The sequence below is a fragment of the Cryptotermes secundus genome, unplaced genomic scaffold (genome assembly GCF_002891405.2).
Source record: "Cryptotermes secundus unplaced genomic scaffold, Csec_1.0 scaffold693, whole genome shotgun sequence".
In the NCBI taxonomy this organism is placed as follows: domain Eukaryota; kingdom Metazoa; phylum Arthropoda; class Insecta; order Blattodea; family Kalotermitidae; genus Cryptotermes; species Cryptotermes secundus.
Genome location: NW_019722434.1, coordinates 1,495,387 through 1,519,623, shown reverse-complemented (window position 1 = coordinate 1,519,623; position 24,237 = coordinate 1,495,387). Strand labels below are relative to the sequence as shown.

Sequence of the window (24,237 nt, the reverse complement as noted above, 5' to 3'; positions counted from 1 at the left end):
TCGAATATCTGAAGAGTGTAACGGATGTGTGAAACTTTCCAGCAGAGAACCAAATGATTGCATTGCTTCCAACTCTTTTACGACACCAGAGAATGCGAAAATATGTCAAGTGTTACAAGCAGGAATGATTTTAGAATGCAGAACTACGCTGTGAAGAAGCTGGAAACTATTTCTACAGAACGGAACAAAATTACAAGAGAAAAACAAAAATAGGGGATAACTTTCTTGCCTAAACATTTTCAAATCTTACGTTATAATATGCGACACTGTGTTCTCACAGAATTATTTGGTTCTTGGACTTTTCATCATCGTCCGGTATTCTAGAGACTAGAAAACACGTTTATACGGGGCCCAACTGAGTAGGTGTCTTCCCCCCTCACCTGAGGACGGAAACAGATCCAGTTTCCGAAACGTCGTGTTTCCTAGTTTCTAGGCCCTAAAATACCGGGCGATGGGGGAACTCCAAAACCCAGTAATTCCGAGTTCTACATCTTCGTCAGAGCCCTTTAGAATCTACTGTGTTCTGTGCAGATACAAACAAAGTTAATTCCATTCATTTATCATAAAAATTGTATTAAACACAGCATTTTCAAGTGCAGTGCAAACGCCCTAACAGGAATGAGCATTTAAGGGCAGAGCAACGACGGCCAGTTCAAGCTACCACCATTTCCAAACTCCGGTGTCTAAAGGTTAAAGCACAGTGGTAACTATATGTACCACTTCCTTCAACATTAAAAACTCTGCATTTTGCCCACAGAGTATATTTGCATATTTCATCGTTCTCACAATAAATGACTGTTTCCCTAAACAGCATCAGTCGGTTGGTGAGTGTAATCTGTAAGGTAGGAAGTGAGATTTTAAATATATTAGAAAAAAGTCTCAAAACACGAAAGAAAATTGCGCATCTTTCAGAGGGCGACACAGTGATACAGACACTGAGAAAAGTACAGTGCTACCATGTGACATTTTACACAGCTTCTTACTTGACGTAGACTTTCACTTACACTGTGATAACCACACACACAGATGTATACATACAGTGTGACAATAGTTCGAAAACTGACACTACTAGTGCCATCTATCGGGAATGAACGGCATTAGTTGGAGAGAACGTTTATCTGTACGGTGTGCAAGTTTCAACTTGTCTGGTTAATTAGAATTGCTTTGCTGACGTTAGATTTTTTTGTCTTGTCGAAGGTTTCAAAATGGAACAAATAGTACTGATTAAGTTTTGTGTAGAAATAAGAAAACGGCTACTGAAAGGTTTTAAATGTTGAAAAACGTTTATCGAGAACAATTGTGCTTGAATGGCATATAAAGGTTCAAAAGCAGCTTGGAAAGTGAGAATGCAAAAATCGCATAACGTCTCCCTAAATCACACACTCCCAACAGCTAATGCACTACAGCACGCATAAAGTCTCCCTAAATCACACACTCCCAACAGCTAATGCACTACAGCACGCATAAAGTCTTCAAATCACATGTTAAATCTTCACAGACTGACTTCCTGTACTCTTGATTCCAATTCACTCTGAACTCACAGATGAAGGCTGTTGTTACATAGCCACAAAACGGACATGGACCTACAGTAAACACACATCACATGATCGCTATCCAACCAGTCTACTGGCATGTCGGTTGGATCTACAAAAAACACAGCTTCCTCCACTATTGCGTGTTGGACTGTGTTTACAGTTATTGCCTGGCAACGCATTGAACAAATCTGTTAAAACATGAAGGTTTCTCGAACCTACAGCGACCCCTAAATTAAAATATACATTTATGTGACTCCTGTCTCCCCTTAATAAAGCTATTTATGTCATTAGGATTAATGAGTAATAAATCCAGCACATTATCATTTACTAGTGTCTGCTGACTGCAACTACATGCTCTGAAAGCACAATCTCTACTAATTGCCAAAACTGCATGTGCTTACAGCTGTATTTTGAATACTTCCTGAGAACGCATCAACCCCTTTACAGCAGATCATGACCATGATGGGGGTCATGACCCATAAAGTAAAAGTAAGTAAAGCTATCCCTGTACCAGGCCATGAAGACCCATAGGGTTGTGAGACGTTGAGGGTCCCATATTGTGTCTACACAGTAGGCTCACAGATGGCGGTAAGGTTGTCAGCCTTACGTGCTGGCCGTGCTTTACTCCCCAGGAAACTTATTTAATTAATTCCTGGTACTCATTTCTGTTAGAGGCTGACTGAACCCCAGTGCCATAGTGCGGCTGGAAGGCTTAGATCAATTGAAAAAATCCAATGACTTCATCGGGACTTGAACCGCAACCTTCCAGCTTGTAGCATAGCCCCTCAACCAACTATTACTATTACCCAGGGGGTAATGAGCCATAGTTTGCAAAACTATGATACATGGGTTCAAGAACCATTTGAAATGAAAACTGCAAACCTAACAAAATCTGTGACTATTACTACAAACAGGAGGAGGAGGGGCAGTAAGCAAAGTGAAGGGACTGATTCACAGGCACAGGGCACATATAGTACAAATACAGCAGCTGTGTGTGGTATTTCAAACAGTATTTCATGACTAAAAGAATCAAATCTATATTACCATTCTCGGAGGCTGGTTTTGTATTGCATATAACTGCCTTCTAAAAGAAGTTATCGAAGGAAAGATAGAAGTGACAAGAATACGAGGAAGAAGACGTAAGAAGATGCAGGATGACCTTGGGGACAGAAGAGGATACTGTCATTTGAAGGAGAAAGCTCTAGATCTCATTAAATGGAGGAATTGTTTTGGAAGAGACTGTGGACCTGTCATCTTGACAGATTACTGACGATGATGATGATGAAGAATTCATATGTATCCTCAGAGAAGGCATTATCACACTACATTCCCCTTCATAACTCAAACATATATTTAAGTCTCTCCTGTACACAATATTCAATTTTTACAGAAATTATCACATGCCCCAACATAACAAGTATTAATTATTGATATAACAGCAAAGAATGTGTTGGTGTTACTGTCTTCTGGGATGTGAGACCTGCAGGTTGGTACACGGGCACCACTTCTTCGGAGGAACCCATTCCCTTCATCACTTACCCTGAAGATGGAGACAGCTGGGTCCCTTGAAACTACGGCAAAGGGCATCAGAGACCAGACAACAGCAGCCACCATACTCTCTGCTGCAGAACCTTAGCCTCATACAGCAAAGAACACATTCACATCTGTGCCTGTGCACATTTCAAAACGAAGAACACCTTTCCACTGGTTTCTACATGGCAACACAAAAGCAGAATTACCAACAGATTCATGCAGTACAGCCAAAAGCCATCCCACGTTTATCATGTTGCACATGTTAGATATTCCGTGAGTAAGTATGGTGAAGATCGCCGTGTGTCATACATTGTAGTTGGGCAGTCTGGACTCCAGGCGTCGCACCAATGTGCTGATGTGCATCGCGACCGCTGACCCAACATATGCTGCCACCTGCCAATTGTCTCGCAGTTCCCACAGCAGCACCGTGCATAGACACAAGATCACCAGCACCACCCAGCTTTCCAGAGTTCGGTAGCGTGAATGTCGGAGCAGGAGATAAACCTGTTGGGGCAAGAATGAACTAACTGCAGAGTCTGAGCCAATCAGATAACTTTCTCAATATTCGGTCTGAAGGTTCTGCAGCTAGATGTACAGCAAACACTGCAGTTTCACTGCTCTCTGTTCAGGTAGTGAGCTCAGGTTTTCAGGGGTTTCAAGGGCAGAACAGAATGGCGATATCCCAGTTTAGTGTTCCTGCATCTAGTAAAGTCATCCGTTTAGTGATTTTTCTGGTCCAGCATAAAGAATGTACTGTTTGATATTTAAAACTTTTATGCAAATAAATACATTGAAATCTTCTTGGGTGATCAGCCAGGTGTATAAGTTGAAAGCCAGTGTTTCAGAGTTCTCCTCCATGTCAATCATCAGGGTCAGTGTCACACGCAGCCGATATACATAGGATGAGGCATCACAGTGCCAGACTGAGGTGTATACTAGCAACATGCAGTTCTTCACCACATTCACCTTGCTGAATGAGAAGGCAGATCCCTGAAACACTGGTTCTCAACTTAAATACATGTGGCTCATCGCCCAAGATTTCAGTGAATGTATTACTGACCCAGATTTAGTGAATTTCAGTTCAGTAATTGACATTTGGTGCGTGAAATTTCTCATCTTTCAGCACTAGTACTTCAATTCAATCAAAACCACAATAAATTTCATGCTTTCTCTTTGCTGGAAACTGTTACTGCACAACCATAATCCTTGGCAAGTAACATCACATGCTGAACACACTTAAAGCACACCACCTGGGACACTACAGCTGCTTTTATTCTAGGTATTTTGTATATTCAATGATGTTATTTTAGAAATTAATTTCATGTAATTTTGCATAATCCACTTTGTAACCGATTATTACCTTCCCAAAGCCGTTCATAAATATTACTAGTAATTATATGATCTTAATTATAACGATGATACCCTAAGACTTAATATAATTTTTATATGAAGAGAGACATATGCTCAGTTCTTGCTGTAACTGTTCTGAGAGCTTTTAGCAGGGAATGTTTAGATAAGACTCATGTGCCGGAAACAATTCCACAATAACTGGTGTGGTTATGTGTGGCAGTTACCCAGCCAAGCTTAAGGAAGCTTCTAGAATCTTTCAGAATCTGTTAGAAGGTTCTGGAACTATTTAAATTAAATATATGAATTCTGCTGGCTGTACAAATTAGTTTTGTAGACCCCATAGTTGGCCAGCCAATCAAAGATGAATTACGTGAGGTATTTACATCATTTGAAGTATATGCCTATTAACTTCAAATAACGCTTTAAAAAAAGTCATTAACTAACCTTTTAGTGATCTAGATGCAAAATTCCTCACCTTCTGCTATCCAATTAAGGGCACCTACCCTTATCATTGGAGAAGAGTGACTAATAGTGAACTCAAGAGTAACGCCTGTAATACGTGTGGTTATAAGCATGGACAATTAAACATAATTGTTCTACTGGCTAAGAAGGAGTTTCAATGTTTCTTAGTGTTCCCCTGTCACGTTGAAGCAAGGCGTGTTAAGCCCTGAGGCAGATTTTCACGTTCTTCGATTAACATTGATTAGTGCAAACTATACTCTCTCTTAACCCACATGTAATGTATGGTTACGCGGCGCCCAACTGTTCCCTCACCACCTTGAGCCTGCCCACTACCAGTAGGACTCCAGGTGTGCAGCGCGGGTGAACACAAAAACAAGTGGGAACAGGAGTGGAGACAATGCAGGGGTGAGAGAACCTGAAGAGCAGTTACAGAAGTGGAATGCTGATACCTATTCCACTAGACACTTTCCTCACCACAATCCTACATGGACTCCCTCGGGACTGAACCCAGGCATTTGCGGTGGGAAGCTGGTGATAAATCACCTGATCTATATATTGGCATAATAACATCTTTGACATGAATACTTTAATAATAAAGCCATCACCCACCTGAAAATATCGCAGGACACCCTCACAGAGGAACACATATGCATGTGCAGCATTGGGTCCATCATACTCCTACAACAGAAACACCTGTCAGAATTGCACGGTTCCCGCCTTGTTATGAACGGCAACATGAAGCATACTGCATAAGATGTGGGGTTCTCATAACAGTGATCACGGACATTACTGTGTTCTAGGATGAGACACCATGCAGTCTGGTAGACAATTACAAATGTTTCAGAAACCTTGAAGATGGAGGCAGCAGGTTCCTCTAAAATGTTGGTAAACATCCACTAAACTACATGGGGTCACAGCCCAGACTGCACCTGTACATATGACAAGGCACAATAGCATTACAATCACACTCCTCATACAATTCTTGGCACTGACAGATCCTGAGATACGTACACAAAACGAATGTGGTGCACTAACCTGTAGATGCAACTCACTGAGAACTGACAGGCCTCGATAGAACCCAACCAGTGCAAGCAACACCGAGAACACTGCTGCTATGATGCCATGCCATGCCAAAGGCTCCAACTTTGTGGGAGGGCCAACTGCGCAAGAAATTGAACAATAAAACAATCACATTAGAAAATTACTGCATAAAAATACACAGAGAATTTTCAGTCCCTTAACGTACTTCCATGATCACTCTGAATACATACACAAGGACTGAGGATGGTTTCTAAAATCTGGGAACAAGAAAAAGGCAAATCAGCATTCACTGGGTTCCACTCACCCAATCGCACCATTCGTTACAACAAAAGCAACAAATTACAAAGCTTACCTGACAACTTGGCAAGGTTGATACTCAACTGGTAACCATTGATAACGGGCTCCACTTGTGACAACTGGACAAGGTAAGGCGGCCTCAACTTTATTTCTGTACTCAGATCTGTTAGGTTGATTTTTGTTGTTAGACTCTGTGGCTTATTGTATCGCTGTCTCGTCTTGTGTATAACACTGTCTGAAATTACAATACATCTCAGACTTTGAGTTCTCGCAGGGGTGAATCCTGAGACTACCTGTCTGCCTACCTACGTGACAACACCGCATCGCATCTCAGAAAACAGTGCTTTCAAAACACATCTTTGAATTAACCCTTTTAAGACTGAATTTCTTCTAAATACTACATATAAATTCAGTTCATACCTCACAGGAAACCTCATGTCTCCGTTATAGAGCCCAACGGGTTAATGCTGTTTATTGTGAGAACCATACAGAACACACAAATACAGAATACAGATTATTAGTTATGTTAAAGCCAGTGGTACATATAGTAACCACTGGGCATTAAAGGTTAAGTGATGCCATACTAACAGACAGTTCTTTGACGATGCTGTCAGTATCAAGACCATAAAGCATCAGTTGGTAGGATGATTTCAACAAATTTGGAAAGAAGCAGTTGTGGCCTGATCAGGACACTATTCCAGAATCTGCCTGCGACACTGGGGAAAACATGACACCATGTAATCTTGTAGGCATTACCAGTGTTTCAGAGCAATGTGCTACCTCTCTCTTCAGAACAGAAGAGTAATACTGCAAAACGTTGGTAACTATCCACAAGAATACATGTTGCTGCATACCAGGAGGAGGAATCTTTGTGGTTACTGCTGTAAGAACCTCACATTTCAGTCTTACATTCATGCTCAAACGGGACTGCTGCAATGGCAGCCAGCTCAATCCACACAGATACAATAAGACTGTGAAGTCCATGTGATCTGACAGCTTTCATGAATGAAAATTCAGGTACAAAATTCAGAAAAATAAAATTAAACAGATGGAAAAATTCTATCTCACAAAATGTGTAACATACTACATGAGCTCCACCATGTGGAAAAAATCATGACAGTCTGTCTCCCTCCAACATGCACTCATGTCATAGAACTCAAGTTTTCTTTATGTTTACTACAGTTTAGTTTGGAAAAAATGAAAACAGACTGCCCCCCACCACCCATCTTCCTAGCACCTATCTCCCCTCTGCATGTTTTTTCACCTTCCCACTGTCAGACGTATCTTGGCTATAATTTAATTTCTCTCCTTGCATTTTAAATTTGTTAGTGGTGCTGGCAGAGGAGAAGCATAAACTGTAGGTACCATGGGGGGCTGATAACTGACTTGAATCCATGCCATCTGTGTTCATTCTTTCCCTGACCCAAGTGCAATCCCAACACAAATCCATATATTGTAATCTAAACAAACATAACCTAACAATTCAAACTGCCAACATAAGTGATAAAGTATTCTAATTTCACTGGTAGGAGTGCATCCATTTGTCAGTAAATACTGTTAACTGTCAAAATACTGGTCAAGCAAGACAGACAAAGTTACAGGATACAGTATTATACAAGTGTTCTATAACAACAAAACCTCTTTTTTTTCACATAAAGAATTGTGAATAACATAAATTATATACATAACAAATTACAGGCCTCACCAAATTCAATAAATGAGTATGGTCGACGAATTAGATTCACTTTTGCCAATTCATATTTCGTTACAAATTCTTTCATGATTTCATTCAAAAAGCTGAACACCAGAACAGATGGATATGTAGCCTCACACATTGCAAAGTACGTCAGACCCAATGCCGTAATGAAACTGGAAGGTAAAAACAAATATTACTCATGTCACTGAATAATCATATCCAGAACGATTCTGCATACAGACACATTACATAAAGTTGGAATAAAATATAAGCAGTTTCTGTTACTCAAAACACTATACTAAAGGTATAAAAGTTTATTAACACTGCCCAGTGTGATTGATAAATGTTTTATTTTTTTATTATTTCAGCCTTTACATGTTTCAGTCCAAGCAACCATCTTCAGAAGGACGTATCAGTACATGTGGAAACAATATTACAATGTGATTGGTCATTATCAGTACATACAGACACTATCACAATGTCGTGAATTTAAATATTAGCCTTTATCAAAAACAGTGATGTGCATAAATTTATTAAAATGTTTATAAATTATCATAATTAGTCTATTTACAAATGTGGTTTAAAAACTTTGTTAAAATCTAGAACCAATTTGGTTAGTGTCCTTTATACCACTTCTCTTTAAACGAAGATGAGTGTCTACCATGTTGTGGTTAAGTTGCTTGAAGAATAGGCCTCTTTAGTGTCATCCAGCTTTTTGGGCCATGCTGTGTTATTATATGGTAATAGTAGTGTCTGTATGTATTGATACTGACAACTGTAATAGTAGTGCCTGTCTGTATGTATTGATAATGACCAATCACACTGTAATAGTAGTTTCCACATGTACTGATATGTCCTTCTGAAGATGGTCACTCTGACCGAAACATGCAAAGGATGAAAGACAAAAATAAATATCACTCACACTGGACGTCATTAATAACCTTTTATACTATTACTAGTGTGACGGACCAGGATGAACCAAGTAAAAACTATACTAAAATTCATTATGTGATTATCAATTTTCTCTTGGCACAAACTGTATAGTCCATTTTTTAAGGCAGACTCAATGAGATCAAATCACGAACTTTACCGGCAACACTCTACTACGTATTAACCAATCGATTCAATACTCACTGGACTGTGTGTGTATTAAGTTTCAGTGTACATCTGTCGGGAAACTGGTACGCCTTTTTGGCAAGCAGCTTTACATAACGTTTACTTTCCTTAATGTTCCTATTAACCTCATCGTTGAAGTCTGTAGTGGCAGAAAGTGCCATGCCATCTGCGGCACGAACTATTAAGGCATAAACAATCATTGTACAAAACAATTACACTCACTGACACATCCTACTCATAAGTCATGTGTTTATCTGCCTAAGTAAACCATTTACAAAGTTGTTATGTACACGTACACAACAAATCAAGCGTAAAACAAACAGACTATAATTAACTTCCAACATGGAACAGGAACAGCTGTTTTTCTTTTCTGACCACCATGTGTACCAATATTACAACTCCTACCATTAATAAGTGTAGAAATGCAGGAGCTACATCAACATGATCAACATACTGCAGTAATCTGGCACCTACCATTTCAATACCATCTTGTGTTTCTCGATAATTGCATGTGCTCATAACATTTTCAATAGCGGCCAATTTTAAACACCAGTTGACAACCTGTTCTCTGACGTAGACAATACTTTGACGTCATTAGGATGGAAATTTGAACTTGCATTATCTCTGTTACATTTATTTGCCGTGACATGTCAGCAGTAACTGATTTTCAGGGTTGGATGCAGCACTGGTAATGGGCATTTCCAGATTCTTTGATTATCCACTGTTTATAATCATCTCCGCCACTCCTCCACTCAATTACCATGGATAATTGACAGTTCACTGTATTTCCTCTTAGATCTCTCTATAATGTGACATGATGCGTGAAAGACAGAATAGCGGAGCCAGAGTAGACATTCATTGATAGGCAATGACTCGGTAAACATATTCCCATGGTAATGAATAATCGAGGTATTGTTGAGCTATAACAATGGAAAGGGTGTTTTCTGCTGGATCTCACCTGAGGGTATATAACGAGGATCCCAGACCAGCTGAGGGAATAATAATTGAGTCTCTTCAGGCAGCAGTCAAAGAGGATTAAGAAGAGATGGCAAGATAAGAATTCAGTGGTGCAAAGACAACTTCACGTGTGCTGCAGTGACAGTGAGATTGGTATAATTATTGCGTTGAAATTCATTGCAAGGATATGACTAGTGAAAACTGAAAATCCTACTGTGTGTGTAACAGTGAACTGCAAAGTGTGTAGATCAGCCATAGTGCTGTACTGCTTGAAGTTATAAGTTGACTGTATAAGTGCAATAAATCCAGTCATCCAATCCAAACCCCATCTATAAGTCACACCCCATAATGCACATGACAGTATATTTCTTTTCATACTTTTTACATCACTGTTTCACATACTTACTTTACATGTGTGATCCAGATATCTGTAATCATTGTACAAATCTTTAAGAGCCATTATATTTATGTGTCACTACAGAATACAGACAATTCACTATTATGGCCATTCATATAGTCTCAGTGATACTGTTTATCCATTCCACAGTCAAGAGACACAACAGTATTAAAAGGTAACCTACGCAGGTGACACGAGTAAAACAGACGTAAAAGAAAATCAGCTAAGCACTGGCCAAGTTATATGTAATCTTTATAAGCATGTTAATTTGTCCAATATCTTCACTCTGTTTTGAAACAAATGTTCACATTGTTTGTTAGTTGAAATCACAACTTGAAGACTTTGCTCCTGTCACTTCAATGAAGTCATGAACAAGAGTCCTTACCCATCTCATTCCAATCGCAAATCAGACACTGGTGACAGCCTCAGTAGCTGCAGGACATCTTGCTGAAGGACCTCACACTTTGCCAGAGATGCTTCAATATTGCTCAAGCGTTCCTCACAAGAATTCACCATTGCCTGGCGTCCCAATTCTTGGATCTCAACATCCCTCGCTTGCACAATGCTGGCTGCCTGCTGAAGAACTTTGTGATCCAGCACATATTTGCAAGTCACTTTTGACCTACTTCCCAATGGGAACAGAATATTTGCATGGTGAAAGCTGGAATCAGGGAAAAGTATGACATTGCGATGAAAGTTCCTGAAACACCGCAACCAGTTGCAGAAGAGCCACATATACACTGATAACTTAACAATCCATGCAATCAAAGCATTGTGGCTTATGCAGAGCCGCCTCATTCTCAGGTGAATGCACAGAGGATTCCCCAGTAACACCTTCTCAATATCCGACATTGCGTTCACCTGTGCTCTAAGACGTACAAGCTCGGCTTTGCTTTGAACCTTGTGAATCTTGCTAACAGCCAGCCCAATGAATATGCTGAGAAGAACAAGGGTCAGAAAAAACATAAAGAGTAAGAAAATAATGTGACTTGTTCCAGTTGCTGATTCGAATGGAAGGAGGCTCGTTTCAAATCCCCCCACAAACATGCCGACAGTTGTAAACACAGAGGAGAGAGGATTCTGGAATAGTTTACTGGTCATGTTCCTCTCTGGAATATATGTCTCACTGTCATGAAACAGAGCATAAAAACTCAGAGAGAATGCTATAATCAGGAGAGAATACCAAGCTATGAATGTAAAAAATTTATAGGAAATTTTCTTGAACAGGTGAAAATATATTGATATTTCTGGATGTTCTCCTGTTAAAAGAAGTAACTGGGTCCATGCGAGGAACAATGTGACAGCTGTCAGGGAATTCTCCGCAACACCCCAATCACTGAATACGACAATAAGAGCCAACAGTGTGAGAACCAAATGTGGATATGTATCCCACCTGAGAAGATATTGCATTTGAGACATAAATAAATGAAAGAGGATTTTAAGAACCAGACAGAAGCAACAAATAACCAGCAAACCTATTGCAATGATCTTGAAGAAACAGACTGCTGTGAAATTCAACCTGCAAGATGAGCTGTGTTCATGATGGGAGATTATGTAATGCTGAAGTATGATAAAGGTCAGAAGCCAGACAAAGATGACATAAAATGCAAGATGGTAGTGGTAGAGGTTTCCTCCATGTTGCCATTTCAGATGTATGAAACTTGACAGTACAGGATGAAGGAGTAAGTGACGTAGCTTGTTTGAGAGGCTGATATGAACTAGGGGATCCATTTCTGGACTTGGACTGCTTAATGTCATCATCCCCGCATCCATCTCATCAAATAACAAATTTCTGCTCATCAAAACAGAATGAAGGTCAGCTGCTGGAACTAGGAAATCATACTTAAACAACAATGACTCATCATTTGGCATTTGCAAACGTGTATCCAAGAATTTTTCTAGAGTCTCTGGTTCAATGCCTGAGATTGGCATGTCACCTGCAAGATTTCTTGAACCAATGTATGAGCCATGTTCTAAAAGTATCAGAACAGTTTCCTGATCTTTGTTCTGAGCAGCATAATGAAGAGCAGTATTGCCGAGCCAATCCATGGCATTCACATCGAGTGGACACTGGAGGTCTGTCACCCCTGTTGTCCATTCTGTCACATTATTGGGCCAATCAAGAAGCAAAACGATACATCCTCTGTACCGCTCAACGTCTTCTTTACATGACTCCCCACACTTGTTCACTGTGACGTGCAGAGCTGTCTGTCTGCTCCCAGTGAGAGAATTCAGGCTGATCCTGCCATCGTGAAGCAGGACTTGGAGTACCTCATAGTATCCCAGTTCAGCTGTGATGTGGAGTGGAGTTTTCTGAAGTACAGGGTTCACAGTGTTTGGGTCTACGCCATGCTGCAACAGTAACCTAACAAACGGTGCGCAGTCTGCATTCCTGCATGCTGACTCGAGACAGGCACCATCTGCACCTATTGCGGATTGCTGAAGCAGCTGTGAGAAGCTGTTGAGGTCCCGTGCTTGCAGGGCTGCCAACAGCCGGGCCTGGTGCTGCACTGGGCTGATAGTGACATGGTCTGTGGGCTGTGTGTCCACCTCGCTCATCTCTTGGATGGAGAACATTGTTCAGTTGAGTCTCTGAGCAATGAAATGATCACTCATTATGTACCTTATCTTCTGGACATGACATATGAAGGTTAAAATATTCTGCATGTACAGTCATTTCGTGGACACAAGATAGCTCAGTACTTTTAATGCTTAGAAGAAAGGTAGAAATGNAGTTGTCCATGTGCTTGATTAATGAAGAACCATGCCATGAAGCCGTATGGGGGAGTGATTGTACAGATCCTGGTTTTCTTGACCTTGGCACTAGTTGGAGATGAGTGATTAGCTTCATGCCCAGGTTCCATTACCCGTGGTGCCCATTGGATTGGGGGCTGTGCAGCCCAAAGCTGGTCTGGATGATGTGGAGAAGAGAAAATCCAACCCCTAGGTCATTCAGGTTGTAGCCAGACACTATTGACTGTTTTAGTCCAGCTCCCAATAATAATAAAAAATACAGGAGCCAGAATAGCGTAGTTGGTATAGTGATGAGCTTACAGGCTGGATGACTGAGGGGTTGGAGTTCGAGTCCTGGTAGGGGTAAGAAATTTCTCTTCTCCATTTCAACCAGACCAGTTCTCGGATCCACCCAGCCTCCTACCCAGTGGATGTTGGGGGATCCTTCCTTGGGGATAAAGCAGCTAGGGCATGAAGCTGAGCATTCACCTTCAACTAGTACAGAGGTTAAGAACATATGGATCTATACATCCACTCTCCCATAAGCCTTCATGGCGTAGTGTTTAATCAGTTAAGCACAGGAACAAGTTTATTGTAATACTAATTTATCTTCTTCTTAATTTAAATGTGAAACTCATGATTCAAACTAAAAATTAACAAACTCAATGCTGAATTAAATTTAGAATTCTACTGCCCCTTGTAATGGGTTTTATTCTACAAATTTCCAATGACAAAAATGATTTCCTCTTTTCTTTAACAGATAGTATGTGCTCTTCCTCACACCTTCACAACAAAAACGTGCAAAAATGCATCTATCAGCTTTGCCATGTCTGTCCATCAGCATGTAACAACAAAACTTCTGATGTTTGTACTGTTGAGTTCTGCTTCAGTTTCAAGAGTAGTCTTCTGGGATGGTCTGCTTGCTGTGTAACCCTGAGCACTCCTTGAAAACATCACTTTCCACCTGACTACATGGCATGACATCCCAGACAACAGTAGCAGCCTTCAGCTACTGCAGTGAGAACTCCTAATCGAACATAACAATGGATGCCTTACAAGGATAACAACTCATTTCCGCATGCATCTCAAGTGTATGTCGCTATTTATTTATTGGATCAAAAGATGTTTCAAACACAAGTTGCACAGGAAAATGAAACATACACTTCAAGCCCAATTCACTTTTTGCACAAGTCTTCTGGTTTGTGAGGTGACTAACAAACACACTTACATGCCAGAGTTATCTGTGTGCACATTTCATTGCCCCTCTTGCCATTCCTTTCCAAGTTCTTGGCAATCTGCATTATGACATGACATGTAAATGGGAGGAATAGTTAATGAAAAAGAAGTCTGAAGAGGGCAAAAACAATCTGATACACAGCCAAAGTTTTCAGCTTACCTGTTCCAGGTTCAGTCCTCAAGCTGCATGCATGAGAGTGATAAAGAGTCTATCAGCAGCACAGTTATCTCCCCACTGTTTGTACACACTCCCAATATTTGCTAATGTTCCACAGCTTCCTACTGGCATGTCAACAGGACAGAGCCACTTTCCTGGTATCATTCTTAATTGGGCTGAGTGTTTGCATCTACTTCACTTTACTGACCAGTAAGCATATAAAGTTTCCCCTGGCATGAATTGAATTTGTAATGTACATTATAAAGCACTGAATGGTAGGACGCCTGATAACTGATTTGGAAGAAAGTGGTCGTGGACAACCCAAGAAAGTATCCTGGCATCTACCTGAGAGGCTAAGAATAAGGACAAAAATCAGTCATGACAGCCAGTATCCCAACCAAGATTCAAACCATACACCTCCCAAATAAAAGTGCAGCATTACCTTTACACTAACCTTCTTGTTTAATTAAGGCCTATGACATAAAGATGTATTGGGGAGTGGAAGCACAGCTGCACGCATTCTTAACCTCAGCACTATATGCCCTTGCCTCCTTACCACTGGTACAGGCTGCACAGGAAGCAGTGCGGGCTGCAGTCAAGCCCAGATGAAGGCAAACATCGCTGTCCCTGCCATATATCAAACATCATTTCTCTGGCTGTTGAGCTCATAGACTGATCACTATATCACCTGAGCTATGCTGACTCATTTTCACTGATCAGTAGCTTATTTAACAATACTGTAACAACATTAAAGGTCATGTAGCATGAATCTGATATATTTTTTAGAAATCAACAGAACTGAGAAAATGAAAAGTGGTTATGTATAAATGCAAGAATTCTCTTGTAGCACCTAGGTGTAGATGAGAGAATGTATGATAAAACATCTTAAAGAAACAGGATGAGGGTTCAGCCGGTTCAGGGTAGGTAGCAGGAGTACCAGGAATCTCCTGGGGGGTAAAGGGCGGCCGGAGCATAAGACTGACAACCTTACCGCCATCTGTGAGCAGAATGTCTAGAGAAAATATGAGAGCCTAGACGTCTCACAACCCTATGGGCCTCCATGTCCTGTTACAGGGTTAGCCTTATCTTCTTTACCTTTTAACAGTGTCATTAAAAACCACCTTAAATAATGGTAATGAACCTACAGGTTCCATAAAAAGTGGAGGATTTTTGGAACAGGAGATCATGACTATTAGCTTCACAAGGACTGTGCTCTGTGGAGTGAGGCACTTCACTACTTATTAATGATGTGATCAAGATAACAGCCCTCTGTACTGAGCTCTGTAATGAAAGAGCACACAAGCTGCATGTGGAACAGGTTTATTGTACTCTATCTGATAGTAAACACGGTTACGCACTTACTTTGGATATAAAATATATCTGTACAACATGACAGTACTAAAAAGACAATTTTTAACACAAATCCATTATGATTATGTGTTATAACAGTAACTTGCTGTAAGTGTACACTGTCAGTTACAACATGTAATCTTGATGATTCATTCTATGGACATAAATTGAATCAGGATAATCTACCAATTAAGCCCAAACCTTTAATAATGCTGGATTACAGAGCATTTCAAAATACTGTTTACTATTCCAATATGACAAACATGTGTTAAAGAAGCACTGTAAAAGATTACAGAGAAACTGTTGTTTCAATTGCTGAAGGCACTGTTGCAGGCAAAGACGGCCCACCATAGAGATGTCCTCCCATCTACAAGCAGAAGTATCTCTACTTCACACTGGTGTGAGAATATGACAGCAGCTGAGGTTTTAATGGAATTTGAAATTACAAAACTAAGTACATACAGGTGATTAAGAAAGAGACAGCATTTTCCCCTTCAAAACACTGTCCCCATTTCCACCGAATTTCTAGGTGCTATCCTTTTTGGGGCTACTGCCTCCCACTGCTCATCTTACAGCCTTTTTCTGTCCCTCCTTCTCCAACCTTGCAGCTGTACCATTTTCCCACATGGCTTACTCTTCTACCCTGATGGAAGCGGGCAAAGTTCCTCAAAAAACGTTAGTATGTTTCTACAAACATACATGGCATCACATCCTGCCAGGCAGTAATATTCATAGTCACTACAGTAAAAACCCAAAATCTCAATTTGTTAAATGACTGTTCAAACTTGGTTTTCATCAGGCACAGAAAATGTGCTGGGGAAATGTGTACTTAGGCCAAAGCCTGCCAAATTCAATGGAAACTGTTGTGGTTATCAACACCACTAATGAATTGGGAGCATAAAACTTACTGAGAAAACAGTTCTCTGCATGTGCACAATTTTTTTGCCTATAAAAGCAATCACCATCAAAAATATGCAACCTCAGTAACCAAGAAGGCTCTGGGAACGGAGTTACATTTATACCAAGACACTAAGCTTGACAGAATAGCAATTTGCACCGTAGAGTGCTCCTATTCCGAAGCATGCTATGAACTTTCTCAGCAAAAACCGACATTGCAATACCAATTCAAGCATACCTTCCACTCACAAACACTTTATTACACACTTCTCAGGATAATAAACACACACCACCCGCAGCCATTTAGGGCTGCCATCTTCTGTTCCCTCTCTTAATTACTACCATGCCAAAATGCTTATAAACATAACAGTACAGCAATTGCTGGCCTTTCATATGAGGATAATTTAAATTTACATGTAAACAGAGATATTTAGAGCCCATTGGTAGATGGTATCTTATTTATAAAACAATGAAAAGATGTAACTTAACCTCTTCATTCTAAAGCTTATACAGGGTATACACAAAAGAATGGTGCGGTTTCAAAAGGTAATAAGAAATTTATTTCTCCACTCACATACGCACAACAGACACCTTCAGCAGTGTCAACTGTCCCAAGTTTTTATGCGCTACCAGCAGTTCGCTTCACATGCTTACTGCATGGTCGCAGGGCCAGTTTCAAAGATGGCGTTGCAGCAGGAGAAAGTCTTCTGTGTACTCCGTTTTGAGGTGTCCAGATCTGCGATTGCAGTGCAGCATGAGTTTCGTGCATGGTTTCAAACAGACGCACCACACAATAACAACATAAGCAGGTGGTACCGACAGTTTGTAGAAACTGGATGCTTGTGTAAAGGCAAGAGTCCTGGTCGCCCTCGTGTGTCTGATGACAACACTGAAAGAGCGCGTGAGACGTTTCAGTGAAGTCCCAGCAAGTCAGCGGGTAGAGGAAGCAGGGAATTAGGGGTGCAAAAACTGACAGTGTGGAAGGTGTTGAGTAAGCAGCTATGTTTTAAGCTGTACAAGATGTGATTGGTGCAGGCCCTTAAACCAGCAGACAAAGTGAAAAGGCGTGACTTTTGCGAGGAGATGCAGTTGAAAATGGAGGAAAATAGGTTCGTAGAAAGACTGATCTTTCCAATGAAGCCACATTCCACATCAGTGGCAAGGTGAACAGACACAATGGCTGTATCTGGGGAACCGAGCGACCACACGCACAAAGCACCAGCGTGACTCTCCAAAATCATAATTTTCTGTGCAGTGTCCTGCGAGAAAGTGCACGACCCATTTTCCTTCGCTGAAGCAACTGACACTGGCGACTCATTCTTGGACATGCTGGAAAGCTGGTTGTTACCCAAACTGAAGAGCAATCATGACGATTACATTCTACAACTGGACAGAGTTCCCCACCCCCATTTTCACAGGAACGTATGAGTGTTTCTCAATCGTATTCTTCCACAGTGCTGGACTGGACGTGCTACTGCAAATGGAGACAACAACCTTCTCCCTTGGCCACCCCATTCACCAGATATTACACAGTGCAATTTCTTTCTTTGGGGGTTCATTAAAGACATATGTACTACCATTGCCCACGTCCATCCATGAACTTCGTGATCGGAAAACGCACACACTGCAGGCAATTACAGCGGACATGCTACACTGGGTCTGGGATGAGTTTGATTACCATGTGGATGTGTGTCATGTGACCCAGGGTGCACATATGGAAGGTTTGCAACTAACGCATGAGAAACTTGGACAGTTGCCACCAATGATGGTGTATGTTGCGCCTGTGTAAGTTGAGAAATAAATTTCTTATTAACTTCTGAAACTGCACCATTCTTTTGTGTATACCTTGTATTATTTGTCCAAGTTCAACATGTAATATGCAACTGATGTACAGTAGATAATTTCTGCTTGCCATCTAGGAGCATAGCACAATACTTCTCCAATGTTAACTTCATTAATGCTCACTCCTCCTTCCAGCTGCATTACAACCCTGGGGATGACTCACCCCCTAACAGAAATGAGTACCAGGAATCTTCCTGGGGATACGGGGCAGCCAGCACGTGAAGCTTCCAACCTCACCACCATCTGCAAGCCCAGTGTCTAGAAAATGTGGGAGCCTCAATGTCTCACAACCACATGGTCCTCCACGGCTTGTTGCAGGGATAGCCTAACCTTCTTCTAGGAAGTGAGGGAGTTACGAATGTTTTAGAGGCACCCAGGAATCAGGCTGTATCTGAAACGTTATCTTACTACCAGACGAACATGGTATCGTCCCAGAAGACAGTAATCTTCATATTCACCAGCTGACAACCTCAAATCTTCACAAACACTTCTGCAAATCATATGCTCCGGCCTGACTTGTTTTCATGTGTTTCACTTGCAGTTAGCCACGTAATCTGCCTCACCCTGTATACCTCAGCGGGATCGTCACATTTTAATGAATTTATCCTCCCACTCTTTATACAATCTCAGTGAAACAGTAAACAGCACTTTGAGTAACTCTGTATTCCAAGTTCATTTACTGGTCAGATCAGATCAGGTAAATTACTGCTGGTCTTCACCAGCACAGTCACTCTTGGTTCTGAGACTTGTGGGACTCCTGACCATATTTTATTCTCTCACGACTCTGGGAGTTGTGCAACTCTCTCTGTTATATGGTAAGTGTCTATGACATGAATTCTTTAACATATCGCTGGTAGGTCACATCACATATTTACATTACAAATATTTCATAAGAGCTTAATGAGTTTGTGAAGTACTTCTTTACTTTGGTGGAGCATCCTGCCATGCAAGTTGGAGCAACTGTAGGCCTCACTATGTAATGATATATGTCATCTCTCAGGCCAACTGCTGTTCCCCAAGCTCCCGTAGTATGACTGAACTTTCCCAACACTCACCATCAAAGTTCTAGTGAGATACAACATTCAATTTCCCTTGCACAGAAAAGACTCTGTCCTTATAAAAGAAAACATGAAACACTGCATGCAAATTGCTTAGAGTGAAAGATTGTTTTTCACATTTATATTAACATATGGAGACTCATACTTGGAAAGTCCCACTGTTTATTTTCCAGTGTTGATTATCCAGTATTTTGGATATTTACAATGCCATGGGCGATTTAACATCTGATTGTGTACTCTGGAGCACTATTAGAACACAATTCTCAATGCACTCACTTAAACATGACTGCAATTACTTCCTCCTCAGTACTCAATGCACTCACTTAAACATGACTGCAATTATGTTCTCCTCGGGCTGCAGGAGCAGTCCGCTTAATGTGCACCCACATCCAAATACACCCAGGAGAGAATTCAAGGGTGGATTTTAATTTGATTACATGAAGCAACCATACAACACAATGTCATTATCAATTTGACCGAGGAAAACTGATAATCATGAGCTGCAAAAATTTGCCAAAGAATAAATGTGGTACATGTATTAATCCTTTTCCATCATCTGTTGGAAGGGTTCAAACATCGTAAATTTCCCAGAAAGGTACAATGAGAGAAGTTTTTCACCACATTAACATCAGGTCCTGAAATATCCTTCCAACTCTCTTTCAACACACTCACATGGGGAGCACCACATGGCACAAGTTTTATATTTTCCCATTCTAAAGTATCTCCTGTATTTGGTAAGCATGATGGACAAAAAAGGTTAGAACAAGATTAAGATATTTAAATGTACAATACTGACCAGATAATTTATCATTCAGTAGTCCACAAAACAGTTACCATAGATTGTAAGGAAACATATTTGGGAGAATGTAAGATTTGAGGCTTTCACGGCGGTCACTATGAAGAAAGCAGTCTTCTGGGATTTGGCACCGTGTATATGTGGTGTTAACCGACGTTTCGGAAGAAAGAATCGCCTCCATCTTCAGGGTAGAAGAAAAAGTATAAGAAATCTGCAAGCGAAGAGACCGTGAGAACCGGTAACCCACCCTGAAGATGGAGGCGATACGTTCCTCCGAAACGTCGGTTAACACCACATATACACGGTGCCAAATCCCAGAAGACTGCTTTCTTCATATTTGGGAGAAGTTTTACCACAGTGATAGTGAGACTAAACTGAACGGGATCGGAACTGCCATACTGTGAGATGAGGGTCACAGTTACCTAACTCTGTGCACCTTCCACTCAAAACACTGATGTGTGATCCGCAGGCCCGTTATTTCTCAATATCTACATTTTAAATAAAACTGTACCATGTTTTACTACATTAGAAATGCACGCCATTTTAGTTTTCCTGTTCTACAACATCAAGGGAACCCAAGGGATAAATCAAAAGTAAAGAAGTCTTGTCACGTTACAATAACACAGCAATTATAAATACAAAAGAAGTTTCATATTTTAAGCAGACAGAACACATATTAATTTGCAGATAATTTCTCGGTGTGGCAAATACGAAGAGAGATTGCTGATACAAATGGCCAGACAGAGAAACACACACAGCTCTTGTGGTGCCGGTTACACATCAGCTATGGTCAGCTCTCAGAAACGAAACCTCATCAGTCCTGACAGACGAACACATGGTGAAGCTGTGTACCAGTGCTACTCAAACTGGGGGGCATCATCAAAACACTTTGACATCGAGGCAGCCTGTGTCCATCTGTGGAACAGATTTGTCTCGTATCAGAAGTAGGTTACGGCCCTTGCTTAGTCACACAACTTCTTACCAACAGGGTTTCTCTGTATTGACTGTGTGCAACTATTTTCATCAACAAATGTACTAGTTAACTTTCAACTGCAGTCCTCAGACACCCCACACTGACTCACAAGGGAACCGCTTGCCCCACCAACCTGTCCCATCATGAAATACATTTTAGCTGTCTCACAGGCATCAAGTGATTCTTTTTTACATTAAGACTTGAGGTTCCCACATCAGATATTAGGATTACAGTTTTCTGGGATATGATGCCACACAGTTCGGTTGAGAGATACCATCATTTTGGAGGAACCTCCCACCTTCAAATTCTGAGCAAACCAACAGGAAGAAGGGCAGCAAATGGGAGAATAATGGTTCTCACTTAATGAACAGAAGGTACAGGGAAGTCAGCAGAAGCAGAGTAAGTATACAGTGACCCTTTAAAGGGCTCTTTTCAAGAGGAGAGCAAATGGGAGAAATAGTGGCTCTGAGCAAACCAACAGGAGGTTTTGCTTCCATCTCTGGTCACAGTCCTCCCTACATTTTCCCCATGATCAGCTTAATCTTCCGTGCTGAGGAGTGAGGCAGTGTGATCAAACACTGCCAACTACACACCAGATGACAGTAATACTCATATCACTGTGGTGAGAACCTCAAATTTCATACAAATGCACTTTACACTGGCAGGGAACATTTCATTTCACCACATACACTGCTTTAACAACAGTAAAAGCAAAATTATCCCTGCACTTAATTAAGAACTGTGCCATGAAGACATAAGAGGAGATGTAGGTACAGCTCCACCATTCTTAACCAGATGTGGGCGTGTGGTCCTTAGCACCCTTTGCATAGGAGGCTGGGTGGTTTCTATTTCTTGCCCATTGCAGCAAACTGAACCCTGACTCCTTGATCACTTAGGAACAGTAGAGAACTAAATTTCTGAGGATTAAATTTCTAGAAGAGTGTGCAACAAGAGCATACTCTTGAGTCATCATGCAATCCAACATACTTAGCTGCTCACAGAATCATCATCTTCGGAGCAGTAGCTGAGAACAAGGTCCAAGATGAACTCGGCATGAGGATTTTGCTTTGGACCTGGTGCAGCATCCTTCAAGATCTTTCCCAACATGATGTAATGCTTGTCGTGCTCATACTCGTGCAGTCTGTTCGTCAGGTACACCACCTGCCTCTCCTCTGCCTTCAGACGAAGCATGCTTCTGTCAGCAATCCTTTCCAGATCACCAATCGCCTTTCTCATTTCTTCCATCTTTTGCTCTGCTGAAATACCAGTCCGTTTGTCCACACTAAATGAACGGGTGACCTTCTTCAGACTTGGTAATGCCACTTCCTGTTTGTTTTGTGTATTCAAGACTGTATTAGTTCTATTGTCACATATGTTGCTCCTTAGAGTTTTACCCCCACCAAGGACAGTGTTCCTTCTATTCATATCAGTGCTTGAGTCACACTCAAGAGAATGACTGGTGTCCAGGTCACTAGTGCTCACATGTACATCTTTTGGTCTATCATCACTGGAACTCACTTTGCTAATGTTGGCATCCTGACCGACTTTCACCTGCGAATTTAATGTCATCATGTCAATTTCGCTATCATCAAGCAACATCTCTACAATCCACTCATCATCTGCACCAGTGCCGCAACCATCTGGTTTGCTTGGCTTGACAGCAACCTGTTGCGGTTTCTTCATCTTTTTGTCTACTGCGACAACTTTCTTTGGTTCTAGCATTCTGTTCGCTGCTTCTGGGTTCTTCTGCTGGGACGTCTTGGCTGTCTTCACAGCAGGCAATGGCGCCACTTCATTTTCTCTCACTGAAGAAGTTTTTTTTGTATTTCTTTTTAAAACAATTCCCTTTTCTTTTGCACGAACTTTATTTTGTTTACTTTTGTTCAAGTTCACGTTCTTGCCCTTCACAGCCTCAATCTTCTTCTTCTTGATCTCAGGCCTTGGATTAACTGCTGGCTTCATACTCGGTCTGTATTTCAGATTTTTAAATGAAACTTTTTTTATTGTTTTCTTGGCTATGATGGATGGCACCACTTTCTGTAACTTTGTTTTGTTCTTATGAGGCACCAGTTTCTGTGACTCTGTTTTGTTCTTACTAGCCACAACTTTCTTCTTATTATTTGAAGCTATTCTGATTGCGATACTTGGTCGATTTGATGGTGAAGTTTTCAGAATTCCCTTTGGTCTTAAAACAGTTTTCTGTTGTGATGATTTTCCCGTAGTTTTCTGAGGTTTTGGTTCTCCTGCATGTTTACGTTGTGATGGCTTCCCAGTAATTTTCTGTTGCAATGCTTTTCTAACAATCTTCTGCTGAACCTGTCTCCCTGTTACTTTTTGTTGCCCTTGTTTTCCCACAATTTTCTGCTTTGATGGTTTTTCTATAACTTTAGGCTGCAATACTGGTCGCTTCACAACATTCAGCCCTTTTACTGCTTTCACTACACCATCCTGCACTTTCCTCGGTCTTCCAACCTTTCTCTTCTTCACTAATGAACTTTCAGTCAGGCTCACTTGCAACATCTTTGAAACTTTCTCCAGGGTTTTCTGCAAGCTTTGAGGCTTTGTCTTTGCATCCTGCACTGGCAATGACAGCAGATGTTCTGGTACTGGTATATTGAGTTTCTTCAGAACAACCTTTGCCTTCATGAAATGCTTTCCAGAGTCCTCTTTCTCCACCTCCACGGCTTCATATTTCACTTCGTGTTCATCTTCAGATTTGCTCAGAGGAACTGTCTGCTCATTCTGTTCGAACCCTTGTGGGGATATAGCCACCTCCATAGCTGATGTGATGGGAACTCTTCTGTTCGAAGA

General features: G+C 41.0%; 2 protein-coding genes across 9 annotated transcripts; both read right to left on the bottom strand.

Moving 5' to 3' along the window:
- Window positions 1–2,866: 2,866 nt before the first annotated feature.
- Window positions 2,867–9,412, bottom strand: LOC111861483 (vesicle-trafficking protein SEC22a). Of its 2 annotated transcripts, XM_023846104.2 has the most exons (7): window positions 9,327–9,392; window positions 9,049–9,208; window positions 7,924–8,087; window positions 6,274–6,453; window positions 5,916–6,040; window positions 5,490–5,558; window positions 2,867–3,572 (listed from the first exon to the last, which is right to left on the bottom strand). In XM_023846104.2, the coding sequence occupies exons 2-7, from the start codon at window positions 9,189–9,191 to the stop codon at window positions 3,372–3,374; spliced, it is 882 nt and encodes a 293-aa protein (XP_023701872.1). In that variant the 5' UTR covers window positions 9,192–9,208; window positions 9,327–9,392; the 3' UTR covers window positions 2,867–3,371. The 2 variants fall into 2 exon arrangements, with proteins under 2 accessions (XP_023701872.1, XP_023701871.1); XM_023846103.2 differs by having other exon boundaries at window positions 9,049–9,412.
- Window positions 9,413–9,512: 100 nt separating this feature from the next.
- Window positions 9,513–24,226, bottom strand: LOC111861438 (transient receptor potential cation channel protein painless). 7 transcript variants are annotated; one of them, XM_023846002.2, is made up of 2 exons: window positions 22,414–22,499; window positions 9,513–12,976 (listed from the first exon to the last, which is right to left on the bottom strand). In XM_023846002.2, exon 2 carries the CDS (start codon window positions 12,959–12,961, stop codon window positions 10,775–10,777), a length of 2,187 nt encoding a protein of 728 aa, XP_023701770.1. In that variant the 5' UTR covers window positions 12,962–12,976; window positions 22,414–22,499; the 3' UTR covers window positions 9,513–10,774. The 7 variants fall into 7 exon arrangements, with proteins under 7 accessions (XP_023701770.1, XP_033606203.1, XP_033606202.1 ...); XM_033750312.1 differs by having other exon boundaries at window positions 22,426–22,459; XM_033750311.1 differs by lacking the exon at window positions 22,414–22,499 and adding an exon at window positions 14,514–15,485.
- Window positions 24,227–24,237: the final 11 nt, after the last annotated feature.

What these genes read in the sequence shown, in the direction of transcription:
- LOC111861483 (XM_023846103.2), bottom strand. Translation starts at nt 9,230, where the DNA reads ATGATTGTTTATGCCTTAATAGTTCGTGCCGCAGATGGCATGGCACTT. An exon ending in ATACTCATTTATTGAATTTG is followed by an intron (nt 6,454 to 7,923) that starts GTGAGGCCTGTA and finishes TTGTAATTTCAG; the next exon opens with ACAGTGTTATACACAAGACG. An exon ending in TCAGTGAGTTGCATCTACAG is followed by an intron (nt 5,559 to 5,915) that starts GTTAGTGCACCA and finishes TTTCTGTTGTAG; the next exon opens with GAGTATGATGGACCCAATGC.
- LOC111861438 (XM_023846002.2), bottom strand. Translation starts at nt 12,961, where the DNA reads ATGTTCTCCATCCAAGAGATGAGCGAGGTGGACACACAGCCCACAGAC.